A 14302-nucleotide genomic window follows, 5' to 3' on the forward strand; every position below is an offset into this window, starting at 1 on the left:
GTGATATCCAAGAGACTGAGGTCAGACAAAGTATTAAGGACCTCAAGGTCGGGAAGCGGCCAGGCCCGGATGGCTTCACGGCACTATATTATCGAAAAATGGTGGATGTAGTTGCAGCCCCCGTGACGGCCATGTACAACTCCGTCAAGCAAGGGCAGAGCCTTTCATCAGACCTACTGACAGCCAATATAGTGATTTTGCCGAAGCCTGACCGTGACCATACTTCCTGGCCGAATTTCCGTCCTATATCTTTAATTAATATTGATATGAAAATCCTTACAAAAATTTTGGCCAACCGTTTAAATTAGTTTCTCCCTCGGCTCATTAAAAAGGACCAAGTAGGTTTCGTTCCGATGAGGCAGGCTGGAGATGCCATTCGTAGAATTATCCAACTACAGCATATTGCCCATAGTCGATCCCTTGAAACCATGCTTTTCTCGCTGGATGTGAACAAGGCTTTCGATACGTTGTCTTGGCCATATCTTATGACCATTCTCCGCCGTTATGGTTTCGGAGCCTCATTCCTGCGTTGGTTGGCAGCCCTGTACGATGTCCCCCAAGCTAAAGTTAAATATTATGGGTTTGAATCCCATGTGTTCCCTATACGACGGGGCACTCGTCAGGGCTTCCCACTTTCGCCCCTTTTATTTGTTTTGGCCATGGAACCACTGGCGGAGTCGATCCGTTCACATCCGGATATCAAAGGCGTGGAAGTGGCAGGTTTTCCACATAAGATTTCGCTTTTTGCGGATGATATACTACTAACCATGACATCACCTAGAATTTCACTCCCCAATTTGTTTTCTCTCCTGGAGACATTTGCATCCCTGTCCGGTTTACGTGTTAACCCCGCAAAGTCTTAAGCTATGTCGGTAAACCTTTCCCCATCGGAATTATCTACCATAAAAGAAAGTTTCCCCTTTCAATGGCTTCCCTCACTACCCTACCTGGGAATTTGTATCACCCCCAGATACGATGGTTTGTATCAGGCTAATTTCCCCCCCTCTTTCGTAAGCTAGACACCCTGTTAACTTCTTGGTCTCATTACCCGATCTCCTGGTTCGGTAGAATCACTGCAATTCGTATGACTTATCTCCCAAAGTTGTTATATTTTTTTAGAGTATTGCCCGTTCCAGTTCCCCCCATATTTTGCGAATCCATCAGTGTAAACTTTTGAAATTCATTTGGGCCGCTTCTCGCCCTTGAATTAATAAGCAGATAATGTACGCGAGGCGGTCTGAAGGGGGTCTCTCGCTCCCCAACCTCCAAGCGTACTATATGGCGGCCAATCTCGCCCAAATCACTCGCTTTCATGACAACTACCAAATGCCACTTTGGGCCACTGTCGATCTGGTGGATTCGCACCCTATTCCTATCTCCTCTGTGCCATGGCTCCCTCCCTCGCAGCGGCCGAAAGGCACAGGGCCGTGTATGGCCCACTTGCTTCGCATCTGGGACTCGATAAAGTATTCAGCTGGCCTCATATCCTCTCACCTGCCTTTGCTACGCCTCTCCCATTGCCCATTATTCCCCCCTAGCAGAGACAACCCCGGTCAATTTTCTTGGTGGGCTAATAGTGGATTCACAGATGTCCATTCTTTGCTCACTCCCACGAGAGTAGTTACATTTGCTATGCTACGTTCTTCTCACGACATTCCCCTGCGGGAACATTACAGTTACCTACAATTAAAACATTTTATACAACAGCTCCTCTGGGCTCAGCCAACCCCGTACTCTCTAACTCCCTTTGAAAAAGTATGTAGGGCTACTCCTCATTCCCCGGGGACAATATCTTTGATATAGTCCTCTATTATTTCTACCAACAAACCCCCTACAACCAAATATCATCTCCAATGGGAAAAAGAATTAGGGACGCAATTGGACCCGGCAGATTGGCGGATCATGACCACAAATCTCATGAAAAGTTCCAGGAATGTTCTCATATTAGAAAATGCATATAAGGTCTTTTATAGGTGGTACTACACGCCTGAGAGGGTAGCAAGATTCATTCCTTCATATTCTCCTAACTGTTTTAGGGGCTGCCCGGTACCAGGGTCCATGGCCCACATTTGGTGGACCTGTCCCAGAGCCTTTAGATTGTGGGTTCGGGTATATGCCCTGCTAAGAAATATGTTCCATACCAACCTGAGAAGAGACCCTTATGCAGCTCTATTATGTAAACCTATTCAGGAACTTCTCCGCCCAGAGCGTCAACTAGCCCAACACCTTTTCAATGCAACAAAATTGATTATTGCTAAGTCTTGGAAAACGCCTACACTCAGTTTCGAGGCAGTTAAAAACCATATGAGTGACATCATGATAAATGAAAAACTTACCTCCTTGGCTTTTGATACTCATGACAAATTTCTCAGAACCTGGGGGCCCTGGATATCCTCTATCCAACCTTCCAGATTCAACAGCCAACTTTTGTCTATCTAGGGTCTCTGTGTGCACCCCCCGCTCCCTTTAGTGGAATGGACTCCTCCCCCCCTCTTCCGTTCTTTTCTTCCTACTCTTTCTGCTCTCTTTCTGTTTCCTACTATCATTCACCTCTTTCTTCTCTGCCTTAGTCTTTTTTTCTCTAATGACTTTGGCCGTGATGGAGCCAAGTTAATTCTGACGGTTATGGTAGACTGAAATAACCGAACCCGACGGGCTATATTGCACTCCTCAATTATCTTATTTTCCTATATGTACTTTTTTTGGCTTTTTTTTTGTTTCCATAAGCTTTGCTTACATTGGCTACTTTTGCTGATGATTATGTCATTTCAGAACCGTTTAGGCTTTTCATTTCTTCTTCATGTGCGTTATTGTACACAGCTCTATATAGCCAACGTTTTGATGTCGGGGGGGGGGTCTTTTTTTTGTTTTGTTTTTTTATAAATTATGTTGTCTGATGTCTACTGTAACCAGTAATTATTTGTATACCTTTGTTATACTTCATTTGCAATAAAAACCTTTGTAAAAGAAACTTGACAAGAATAGAGCCCATTGTGCCCTTCTGGGAGAGAGGCATTTAGCCTCAGACAAGAATGTGAGATTCTTATGGCCAGTAAGAATGAGAACTGGCACAGTGGTACCTTAGAGGAGATGTCTCCATTCTTTCAGGGCTAAAATGATCGCTAACCGCTCTCTGTCACCAATCTCGTAATTGCACTCCGCAGTTGACAATTTCTTGAAAAAGTAGCCACAAGGATGCATAGCACTCTCAGAGATAGGACGTTGAAAAAGAAGGGTGCCAACTCCAGTCTCAGAAGCATCAGCCTCAAGGATAAAAGGTAACATAGGATTAGGATGTGCCAACACAGGAGCAGAAACAAAGACAGCCTTGAGACTTTCAAAGGCCTTAATGGACTCCAACTCTGTGGGTTACCATCCTTTCTGGTCATATCAGTCAGGGGCTTGACCAGAGAGGAGAAGTTACGAATAAACTTCCGATAATAGTTGGCAAAGTCAAGAACACGCTGCAGATTATGTAAACCCATGGGTCGGGGCCACTGTAGGGCTGCTGAAAGTTTCTCTGGGTCCATTGGAAAACCAGCAGTGGAAATGACATAATGACAGGAATTTAACATGTTCACAATGAAATTTGCACTTCTCCGATTCACAATAGAGATTGTTCTCTCTTAGTTTCTGAAGCACACAACAGACATCTGTGTGGTGGCTCTCCAGGGACTTGGAAAATATGAGAATATCGCCAAGATAAACCACCACACCTAACTGCAACAAATCTCAGAGGACATTCTTAATAAATTCCTGGAAAACTGTCGGGGCATTACAAAGGCCAAAAGGCATTACAAGGTACTCATAATTACCTGTTTTGGTATTAAATGCAGTTTTCCACTCGTTGCTCTAGTTCTCACAAGATTGTATGCCCCTCTCAAATCAAGCTTTGTGAAAACCGTTGCGGAAAACCAGTGGAAACTTAGGTGAGGAAATAACTTGGCAGCATCAATAAACATGCCTGCAACCCCAGAGTCAATTAGAGCCTGTATCTCGATGGACAACTGAGCCCAAGAAAGGGTAGCCAAAACCAGGGGCTTATCCTTCTGGATAACTGGGGACGAAACAACGCCACCTAAGGTCTGTCCATGACAGGACCTCATGGTTCGGGCGTTCCCTGGACGGGTAGGACAAGACTTCAAAAAGTGACCTGCCTGGCCAGAATAAAGGCACAATCTCTCCCTCCTCCTGAGGTTTCTCTTATGTGCAGAGAGACATGTGAAGTTCAAGTGCATGGGTTCATCTTCACAGACCGACTCGGTACCAGAAGGCATGGGAGGCGAGGGAGGCAAGGGTGGGACTGCAAAGTTAGGAGACAAATGTACAGGAGGCTTCTGCAAGTATTCCTTAAAAGGGGATCTTTCTCTGAGTCTGGAGTCAATGAGGATAGCAAACATGATCAACCTCTCCAGCTCAGTGGGTATATCTCGGGCTGCTATCTCATCCTTGATGGTATCTGAGAGACCATGAGAAAAAGCAGCCACGAGGGCCTCATTGTTCCAAGCAACCAGTGCTGCCAGAGTACTGAATTCAATGGAGTAATCGGCAACAGTTCTCGTACTCTGCAGCAGAAGTGGAGCGTGCAGGAACATCAAATACCATTTTAAAAGAAGTCACAAACTCAGGGTAACTAAAGACAACAGGTTTTTGCATCTCCCGTTTGCCCAGGCCAAGGATCTTTCAGAAACCTACTTTGCTTCTTTCCATGGGAAACGCCTGGGGCAGCATCTAAAAGTATATCCCAACCTGGTTGAGAAACCCTCCGCATTGGATTGGATTGCTCCAAAAAGCTGGGGAAGCGGAGCGGAACCAGACATGCCTCCTATAGAGGTAATACTCCAAGCGGGTGTCTGCACAGAGATTGGAGCAGCAGCAGGGACGCCCTGCAACACAGGTTTTACTGGAGCAGCCACAGTGGGAGATTCCAGGTAAGTCGTGGGCATGGGCATATGTGGAATTACACCCCAAAATACATTCTGCTGCTTCTCCTGAGTACGAGAATACCACATGTGTGAGACTTTTTTGGGAGCCTATCCGTGTACAGGACCCCAAAAACCAAGCACCGCTTTCAGGCTTTCTAAAGGCGTAAAATTGTAATTTTACTCCTCACTACCTATCACAGTTACGGAGACCCTAAAATGTCCAGATAGCACAACACCCCCCCCCCCCCCCCCCCTCCCATGACCCCATTTTTTAAAGTAGACGCTCCAAGGTATTTTCTAAGGTGAGTTTTCTAAGGTGAATTTTGCAGCTCTCATTTGTTTTTGAAAATGAAGAAATAAAATAATGTATTTTTTTTCCCCTTTTTTTTAAATTTCAAAACTTTGTGATGTAAAAAAGAGAGATCTGCAAAATACTCACCATGCCTCTTAACAAATAACTTGGGGTGTCTACTTTCCAGAATTGGGTCATTTGGGGGGTTTTGTGCTATCTGGACATTTCAGGGCCTCCGTAACTGTGATAGGCAGTGAGGTGTGAAATCAAAAATTTACGCCCTTAGAAGTGATTGGTTTTCGGGGTCCTGTACGCGGTTAGACTGCCAAAAAGTCCCACATATGTGGTTTCCCCATACTCAGAAGAAGCAACAGAATGTATATTGGGGTGTAATTCCACATATATCCATGCCATGTTTGAACAATCTAACATTTAGTGACAACTTTGTGTAAAAAAAAATAAAAAAAACTTGTAGCAAAATATAAAATATTCCATGGACTCAACATGCTTTAAGTGACTTCAAATAGCTTTAAGTGTCTTCTTGGGGTCATTTGGGGGAATGGGTTTGTGCTATCTTGACATTTCATGGCCTTCGGAACTGTGATAGGTAGTGAGGAAGTGAAATCACAATTTTACGTCCTTAGAAAGCCTGAAGGCGGTGATTGTTTTTCGCGATCCTGTACACAGCTAGGCTCCCAAAAAGTCTCACACATGTGGTATCCCCGTACTCAGGAGAAGCAGCAGAATGTATTTTGGGTGTAATTTCACATATGCCCATGGCATGTTTGAGCAATATATCATTTAGTGACAACTTTGTGAAAAAAAACAAAATGTTGTAATTTTCCTGCAACTTGAGGCAATATATAAAATATTAAATAGCTTATACTTTCCAAAATGGGGTCATTTGGGGGGGAGGGGGGGGGGGGGGTTGTGCTATCTTGGCATTTTATGGCCTTTGAAACTGATAGGTAGTGAGGAGTGAAATAAAAATGTATTTTGGGATGTAATTCCACATATAACCATGCCATGTGTGAGCAATATATAATTTAGTGACAACTTTGTGTAATTTTTATTTATTTTTTGGTCACTTTTCAATCACTTGTGACAAAAAAATGTGATGTTTGCTTTATACTTTGGTTAATTGCTTGAACTAATACCGTTCTTCATTTTTTTTTTTAGGTTGTTAATGGATATTTTGTTCACTTTTTCGCACCCCAAAAATTAGCTAGTGTGCCAAAAAATGTAATTTACGTTATAGACAAAAGTGGATCAATGGAGGGTAGAAAGATGGAACAGGTAAGATAAACATATACTTATTATTGTTATTCATTAAAGTGGAACTACACTGCATCTGAGCACCACAAACGGAAAAGGCTATTTAATCAATTTTTAATATGCAAAAAAAAATCCCCCATCAATCCATATCTCAATGTTTTATTTTGCTGAGAGCTCACTACCCTAGCATTTCTGCCCATTGCCATCTTGAGTAAGGGCCGATTCATGTAACATTTACTTTGTGAAACCATCTGCCCTTAGCTTAGGAATTTAGACAGGAGGGTGTGCTTAGTTGAGAAAACTCCTCTTCCTCTCCTGAAGACTACTGGGATGCATGACATAATTTGCCTAGGTATAGAAACCAGTGAAGTTTCACTTTAACATTCCTTCACTGGATTTGTTGGTCTCTTAAACCAATTTTTCTCAACTTCAGTCCTCAAGTACCCCCAACAGGTCATGTTTTCAGGCTTCCCATTATTTTGCACAGGTGAATTAATCAGTTTCACTGCCTTAGTAATTACCACAGTCTTTTCATCTGCATAATTCTGAAAACATGACTTGTTGAGGGAACCTGAGGATTGGAGTTTAGAAACATTGTCAAAAATGACAGTATATCTAGAGCCAACATGTTTCTTCTGGATAGAGTAGGGAATATTTAAAAACTCTGTCAGGTTTTTTTTTATTGCTGTCTATGCTCCATTAGAGAGATTTTTTTCACTTTCTGTCCTGAAGACGAAAAGGTAAGTGAAATGCCGCATACACACAATCAAACAATCTGGTGGAAAAGTCTGTGTGTGTGCTAGTCCGCCGTACTTTCGAAATGAATGGACTTTTCCCGTACAGAGAAAAGTCGGTTCATTTTGAGAGTGGCTCCAGGTAGCCGGGACCAGCGAATGAAGCGTCACTGGCCCGTCACCTGGTATGGACTTAAAGGGCGTGGGGGTCCCCCCCAGGTCCATATCAGACCCTTATCCGAGCACGCAACCCAGCCGGTCAGGAAAGGGGGTGGGGACGAGTGAGCATACCCCCTCCTGAGCCGTACCACAAGGGACAAGGGCCTCCTCCCGACAACCCTGCCCGTTGGTTGTCGGGGTCTGTGGGCGGGGGCTTATCGGAATCTGTGAGCCCCCTTTAATAAGGGGGCCCCTGGATCCTGGCCCCCCCCACCCTATGTGAATGAGTATGGGGTACAATGTACCCCTACCCATTCACCTGTGGAAAAAAATAAAAAAAAAACACAACACACAAGGGTTAAAAATAGTTTATTGCTCCGGGGGTATTCTTCCGTCTTCGGGGGTCTTCTCGCCAGACTCCTCCGCTATCTTCTTCTAGCTCTTTTAGTAGCAGAGGAGCCCGGCTTTCTTCTTTGTCGCTGCCCTCTTCTTCCGACTTTGCTGGTCTTGTCCCCCTCTTTGGGGGTCTTGTCCCCCTCTTCGGTTCTTCTTGCCAGGCCTCCACACCTTCTTCTAGCTCTTTTACAAGCGGTGGCCCGGTCTTCTATCGCCACTGTCGCCGCTGTCTTCGGTGCCACTTTCTGTTCTTCTCTTCTTCTCTTCTTGAGCTGTTGACTCGTCGCTGTCTCTGGCCCCAATGACAGGCACGCGGCGTGCGGCGACTTATATAGGGGCGTCGCCGGGTGATGTCCCTGCCCATTATGATGTCACAGTTCCAGAGGATGCTAGTCTGCCGGAAAAGTCCCGGGACTTTACGGTGGTTTGTCTGCCAGACTAAGTCCACCAGATAGTCTGATCGTGTGTAAGCGGCATAAGAAAATCTTTTCAAAGTAAGGGGAAATCTCAGACAGTTGTCTTCAGAATGTGTATGCTCAACAGAAGATTTAGCCCTCTTTTGCTGTTTGTGTGACAACTGTGAAATTTGGTTTTCCCATGTGATAACGGTCACCAAGACAAGTAGAGAGTGAATCTCTTTTATGGAGACAACAATAAGAACCTAAATTATAAAAAGTCCTGCGAGCCTCCACTAACTAAAAACTGCCCAAATTACACCGTAGATCAGCTGCAAGCATTAAACACGTCTCATAAAGTCATGCAGATACAAACAAAATATAAATAAACTACAAACTATACATATATGATAATCAAAGTGCATAAAACCATGTGAAAATGAAAGTGACAATGGTGCAATAGGTAGAAACCCCGGACTGGTATTGGGATGGTGTGTGCTCTCTCCTTAGCAGATCACCTGCCTAGCATGGCATCCTGTCCCCTCCCCAATGCATGTCGATACCGGGATTACATATCTTTTTCAGGGGAAATTCTCAACCTGGGGGGGGGGGGGGGGGGGCATCAGAGTGAGGACACTATGGCATGCTTTGGATCACCCACATAGTAATTTCAGGATTGCATGGACTTTAAAGCACTTTTAAACTGACACAGTTGGATGTTATATTTACACAGGAACACTTTCTATTTATGTTTAAACCCATTCGTGGAATCAATGTTTATTTTATACAAGACCCTATGGACATTATAAAAAGTGGTATAATTGTTGACCACTTGGATGCACAGTAGCACTTTAACCACTTTCAGACCGGACCATTTTGCTGGTCAATGACCAGAGGTCTTTTTACAATTTGGCACTGTGCTACTTTAACTGGTAATTGCGCGGTCATGCAATGTTGTACCCAAACAAAATTTGCGTCCTTTTCTTCCCACAAATAGAGCTTTCTTTTGATGGTATTTGATTGCCTCTGCGATTTTTATTTTTTTGCGATATAAACGTAAAAAGACCGCAAATTTTGAAAAAAAATGATATTTTCTACTTTTTGTTATTAGAAAAATCCAATAAACTCAATTTTAGTCATACATTTAGGCCAAAATGTATTCAGCCACATGTCTTTGGTAAAAAAAAAAAGTCAATAACTGTATATTTATTGGTTTGCGCAAAAGTTGTCACATCTACAAACTAAGGTACGTTTTCTGGAATTTACGCAGCTTTTAGTTTACGACTGCCTATCTCATTTCTTGAGGTGCTAAAATGGCAGGGCAGTACAAAACCCCCCCAAATGACCCCATTTTGGAAAGTAGACCCCCTAAGGAAATTGATAAGTGGCATGTTGAGCCCATTGAATATTTTATTTTTTTGCCTCAATCGATTGAATAATGACAAAAAAAAAAAATTTTTTTTTTTTTACACAAAGTTGTCACTAAATGATATATTGCTCACACATGCTATGGGCATATGTGAAATGACACCCCAAAATAAATTCTGCTGCTTCTCCTGAGTACGGAGATACCACATGTGTGGGATTTTTTGGGAGCCTAGCCACGTACGGGGCCCCGAAAGCCAAGAACCGCTTTCAGGTTTTCTAAGGGCGTAAATATTTGACTTCACTCCTCACTACCTATTACAGTTTTGAAGGCCATAAAATGCCAAGATGGCACAAATCCCCCACAAATGACCCCATTTTAGAAAGTAGACACCCCAAGCTATTTGCTGAGAGGCATGTTGAGTCCATGGAATATTTTATATTTTGCCACAAGTTGCGGGAAAATTACAAACTTTTTTTTTAATTTATTTTTTTCACAAAGTTGTCACTAAATGATATATTGCTCACGCATGCCATGGGCATATGTGAAATGACACCCCAAAATAAATTCTGCTGCTTCTCCTGAGTACGGGGATACCACATATGTGGGACTTTTTGGGAGCCTAGCCGCGTACGGGGCCCCGAAAACCAAGCACCGCCTTCAGGCTTTCTAAGGGCGTTACAGTTTTGAAGGTCATAAAATGCCAAGATGGCACAAATCCCCCCCCAAATGACCCCATTTTGCAAAGTAGACACCCCTAAATTTAGGGGTACACTAGTGAGACTAGGTAATAAATGGCGGATGCCCTGAAACTATAAAAAAATAACTAACCAACCAGCGTCACCTGTAACAGTTATATGGTGATCACTGGTGAAAGGGTTAACTAGGGGGCAATCAGGGGGCTTTATGCGGTAGTATATGGGGGTCCCTGGCGCTATAAAAAGCTGCGGCGAACCTAAATACCTACCTGCCTAACTAGCGTCACCTGTGACACTAATACAGCGATCAGAAAAATGATCGCTTATTAGGCTGGGTTCACACTGGAGCGATGCGGGAACGCCACGAATCCGTGGCGGGTTCCCGCATCGCATGCCTCCCGGCGGCAGTTCACACTGCCCTATGCGAACTGCTGGGAGTGTCAGTGAAATGTTAATGACACCCCCAGATCAGTTCCCATATCGCAGTGCGATCTGCAAACTCGGATCGCATGGTGTGAACACCCATGTGATCCGATTCTGCTGCGGACCAAAAAAAGGGTCCCGTGCGAGTTTGCGGCGGGTGCGGCGGGTGCGACACGAATTCAGCCATACTATCTGTATGGCTGAACTCGAATCGCACAGAGATCGGATGTGATTTGCACTGCAGTGCGGTGCGAATCACATCCGTTCTCATAAACCGCTGCAATGTGAACCCAGCCTTAGTGACACTGGCAAAAGGGGGGTGATCACGGGGTTAAACCTTTATTGGGGGGGTTAGGGGGGTACCTTAGAACTAAAGGGGGCTAACCCTAACTGCCCTAACAGTTATTACAGTCACAAATGACACCTGCCGGGTGATCAGGGGGTTAAACCTTTATTAGGTAATAAATGGCAGGTGCCCTGAAACTATAAAAAAATAACTAACCAACCAGCGTCACCTGTAACAGTTATATGGTGATCACTGGTGAAAGGGTTAACTAGGGGGCAATCAGGGGGCTTTATGCGGTAGTATATGGGGGTCCCTGGCGCTATAAAAAGCTGCGGCGAACCTAAATACCTACCTGCCTAACTAGCGTCACCTGTAACACTAATACAGCGATCAGAAAAATGATCGCTTATTAGGCTGGGTTCACACTGGAGCGATGCGGGAACACCACGAATCCGCGGCGGGTTCCCGCATCGCATGCCTCCCGGCGGCAGTTCACACTGCCCTATGCGAACTGCTGGGAGTGTCAGTGAAATGTTAATGACACCCCCAGATCAGTTCGCATATCGCAGTGCGATCTGCAAACTCGGATCGCATGGTGTGAACACCCATGCGATCCGATTCTGCTGCGGACCAAAAAAAGGGTCCCGTGAGAATTTGCGGCGGGTGCGGCGGGTGCGGCGCGAATTCAGCCATACTATCTGTATGGCTGAACTCGAATCGCACAGAGATCGGATGTGATTTGCACTGCAGTGCGGTGCGAATCACATTCGTTCTCATAAACCGCTGCAATGTGAACCCAGCCTTAGTGACACTGGCGACGGGGGGTGATCACGGGGTTAAACCTTTATTGGGGGGGTTAGGGGGGTACATTAGAACTAAAGGGGGCTAACCCTAACTGCCCTAACAGTTATTACAGTCACAAATGACACCAATGCAAAAAAAAAAAAATGCAATTGGTGTCACTGTGACTGGGGGGGCAGGGGTAATTGGGGGGGTGATCGGGGGGTGAAGGGGGGGTGTGAGTGTGCCTGGCATGTTCTACTGTACGTGTAGTGTGTTGGTGCAACTCACCGATCCTCTCTCCTCGGTGCCGGAACGAAAAATACCGACACGGAGGAGAGATTACATCACTTCCTCTCCTGTGTTTACATTACAGGAGAGGAAGTGATGTCACGGAGCATTTCTATTCGTCGGGAGCGATCGCGAGGGGGTGGCCATGAATGAATGGCCGCCCCCTCATCCCGGATCGCTCCCGAACGAATACCGACCGCCGCAGGCACAGGGGGGGGGGCACGGTCGGGCCCCCCACCCGCGGGAAGGCAGGGACATATATATACGCCCATATGCCTGCCCGTGCCATTCTGTCGACGTATATCGTCGTGCGGCGGTCGGCAAGTGGTTAATATATATTTTTTTTACCTAGTCAGATTTTTTATCTATATATTTGTTATAAGTTTATTTATTCATTTCACATATATTTGCTGCACCATTGTCACTTTCCGCAGTTGGCCGTGACTGTGTTTACCACTGTATGATTTTCACATGGCTTTATGCACTTTGATTATCATACTGTATATGTATAGTGTGTAGTGCAGTGTATATATTTATTTAACAATAAGAGCCTGACAGGGATTTCACAGCATCTACACTATCTCAAATTAAAAAGATGTTCTCGCTTCTGGCTTTCTGGCATATATATATATATATATATATATATATATATATATATATACATACATATATATATACTGTATATGTGCCATACTATTAATGGCTTACAATCTGAGTAAAGGTGAATCCTACAAAAGGCATTGCAAACCTAAAGGGGGAGGGTCAGCCAAAACCTCTAATATGCTGTATATATCAGTACACATTTTAGTTATAAATGCAATCTTGCAAATAGTATATATCGGAGTGCACTGTAAGTGCTTACGAAAACCTACTGGTTCTAAAGAGAAAAAATGGAATCCAGTACACTTAGCACATTGCACTATTCACCACTAGTAATGGCCGAACGGTTCGCCCGGCGGTCGTTTCGCGGCGAATTTCGGTCGTTCGCGGTCCGCTCGTTCGCTCGCCTTTTGCCGTCGTTCGCCCCGGCGGACTTACGTGTTTAATGTGTAAAAGAACTTTGACCTATGATGACACGTCTATCATGGGGTACAGGACAGCCAATTGAGACATGACAGCACATGGACACTTGGACATTCCCCCTAACCTATAAATACACCCGATCCGGTGGCCATTTTACATTCTTTCTTCTGTCACTATAGGGAAAGGTTGCTGTGTGGAGTAGGGACAGATAAAACGCTAGCTATTTGGTACACAAAAGTTCTTTTCAGGACTGGTATAGGTGTTAGGTGTATATAGGTTTGCTGTGCTACTGATTCTTGCAGCAGCCTGAGTGTCTTTTGTCAGTTTAGAGAAAGGGAAAGGACGGTGTGTGCTACAGGGAGAGTCAGTTTAGTCGTCATCATCATCATTATCATCATCATTAGCTGTTACTATCAGGTCCACAAAAGATCTATTCCAGTAACCACTAATTGTTCCAGGCTCCTCTTTTTTGCCACTTTGTATAGGGACAGGAAGGAAGCAGTGTGTCAGGCAGTGAGGGTCAGTTTAAAGACTTGCTGTTACTATTAGTTCCACAAAGGTTCTTTTCAGGACTGGTATCAGTGGTATGGTAATAGGCTTGTACACGTATAATATTCTTTCTTCCAAATATAGAAAGAATATTATACTTGACTGCTGCCCTTCTGCTGCAGTCTGCTAATCATTCACAACTCACTTGTTCCACAAAGCTCTTTATCAGGACTGGTAACTTGGTCTGTGTGGGGTGCTACAGTACATAGGGTTGAGTGAGGTACAGTCTGCTGTTCTGTAAGGACCGCTATCGGTCCACAATAGATAGGGTTGAGGTGCACCACTGCTGACCGCTGCCCTATACTGCAGCAGTCCTTCATTGGTATAGGGACTGACGTACAGTCTGCTAATCACTAACACACAACCTGCTTGGTCCACAAAAGTTCCTATAAGGACTGGTAACTTGGTCTAGGGTGCTACAGTACATAGGGTTGAGTGCGGTACAGTCTGCTGTTCTGTAAGGACCGCTATCGGTCCACAATAGATAGGGTTGAGGTGCACTACTGCTGACCGCTGCCCTATACTGCAGCAGTCCTTCATTGGTATAGGGACTGACGTACAGTCTGCTAATCACTAACACACAACCTGCTTGGTCCACAAAAGTTCTTATAAGGACTGGTAACTTGGTCTAGGGTGCTACAGTACATAGGGTTGAGTGCGGTACAGTCTGCTGTTCTGTAAGGACCGCTATCGGTCCACAATAGATAGGG

General features: G+C 44.6%; 1 protein-coding gene across 4 annotated transcripts in view; it reads left to right on the forward strand.

Moving 5' to 3' along the window:
- LOC143927811 (inter-alpha-trypsin inhibitor heavy chain H3-like) overlaps window positions 1–14302 on the forward strand; it is a 227823-nt gene that overhangs the window by 80483 nt on the left and 133038 nt on the right. For all 4 annotated transcript variants that reach the window (XM_077452193.1, XM_077452195.1, XM_077452196.1 and 1 more), the window contains one exon: window positions 6397–6513. In XM_077452193.1, the coding sequence (XP_077308319.1) occupies window positions 6397–6513 (117 nt within the window). The remainder of the gene's footprint in view (window positions 1–6396; window positions 6514–14302) is intronic.

Source organism: Lithobates pipiens, unplaced genomic scaffold (genome assembly GCF_037356315.1).
Source record: "Lithobates pipiens isolate NorthernLeopardFrog02 unplaced genomic scaffold, aLitPip1_a1.2 Scaffold_23, whole genome shotgun sequence".
NCBI lineage: Eukaryota > Metazoa > Chordata > Amphibia > Anura > Ranidae > Lithobates > Lithobates pipiens.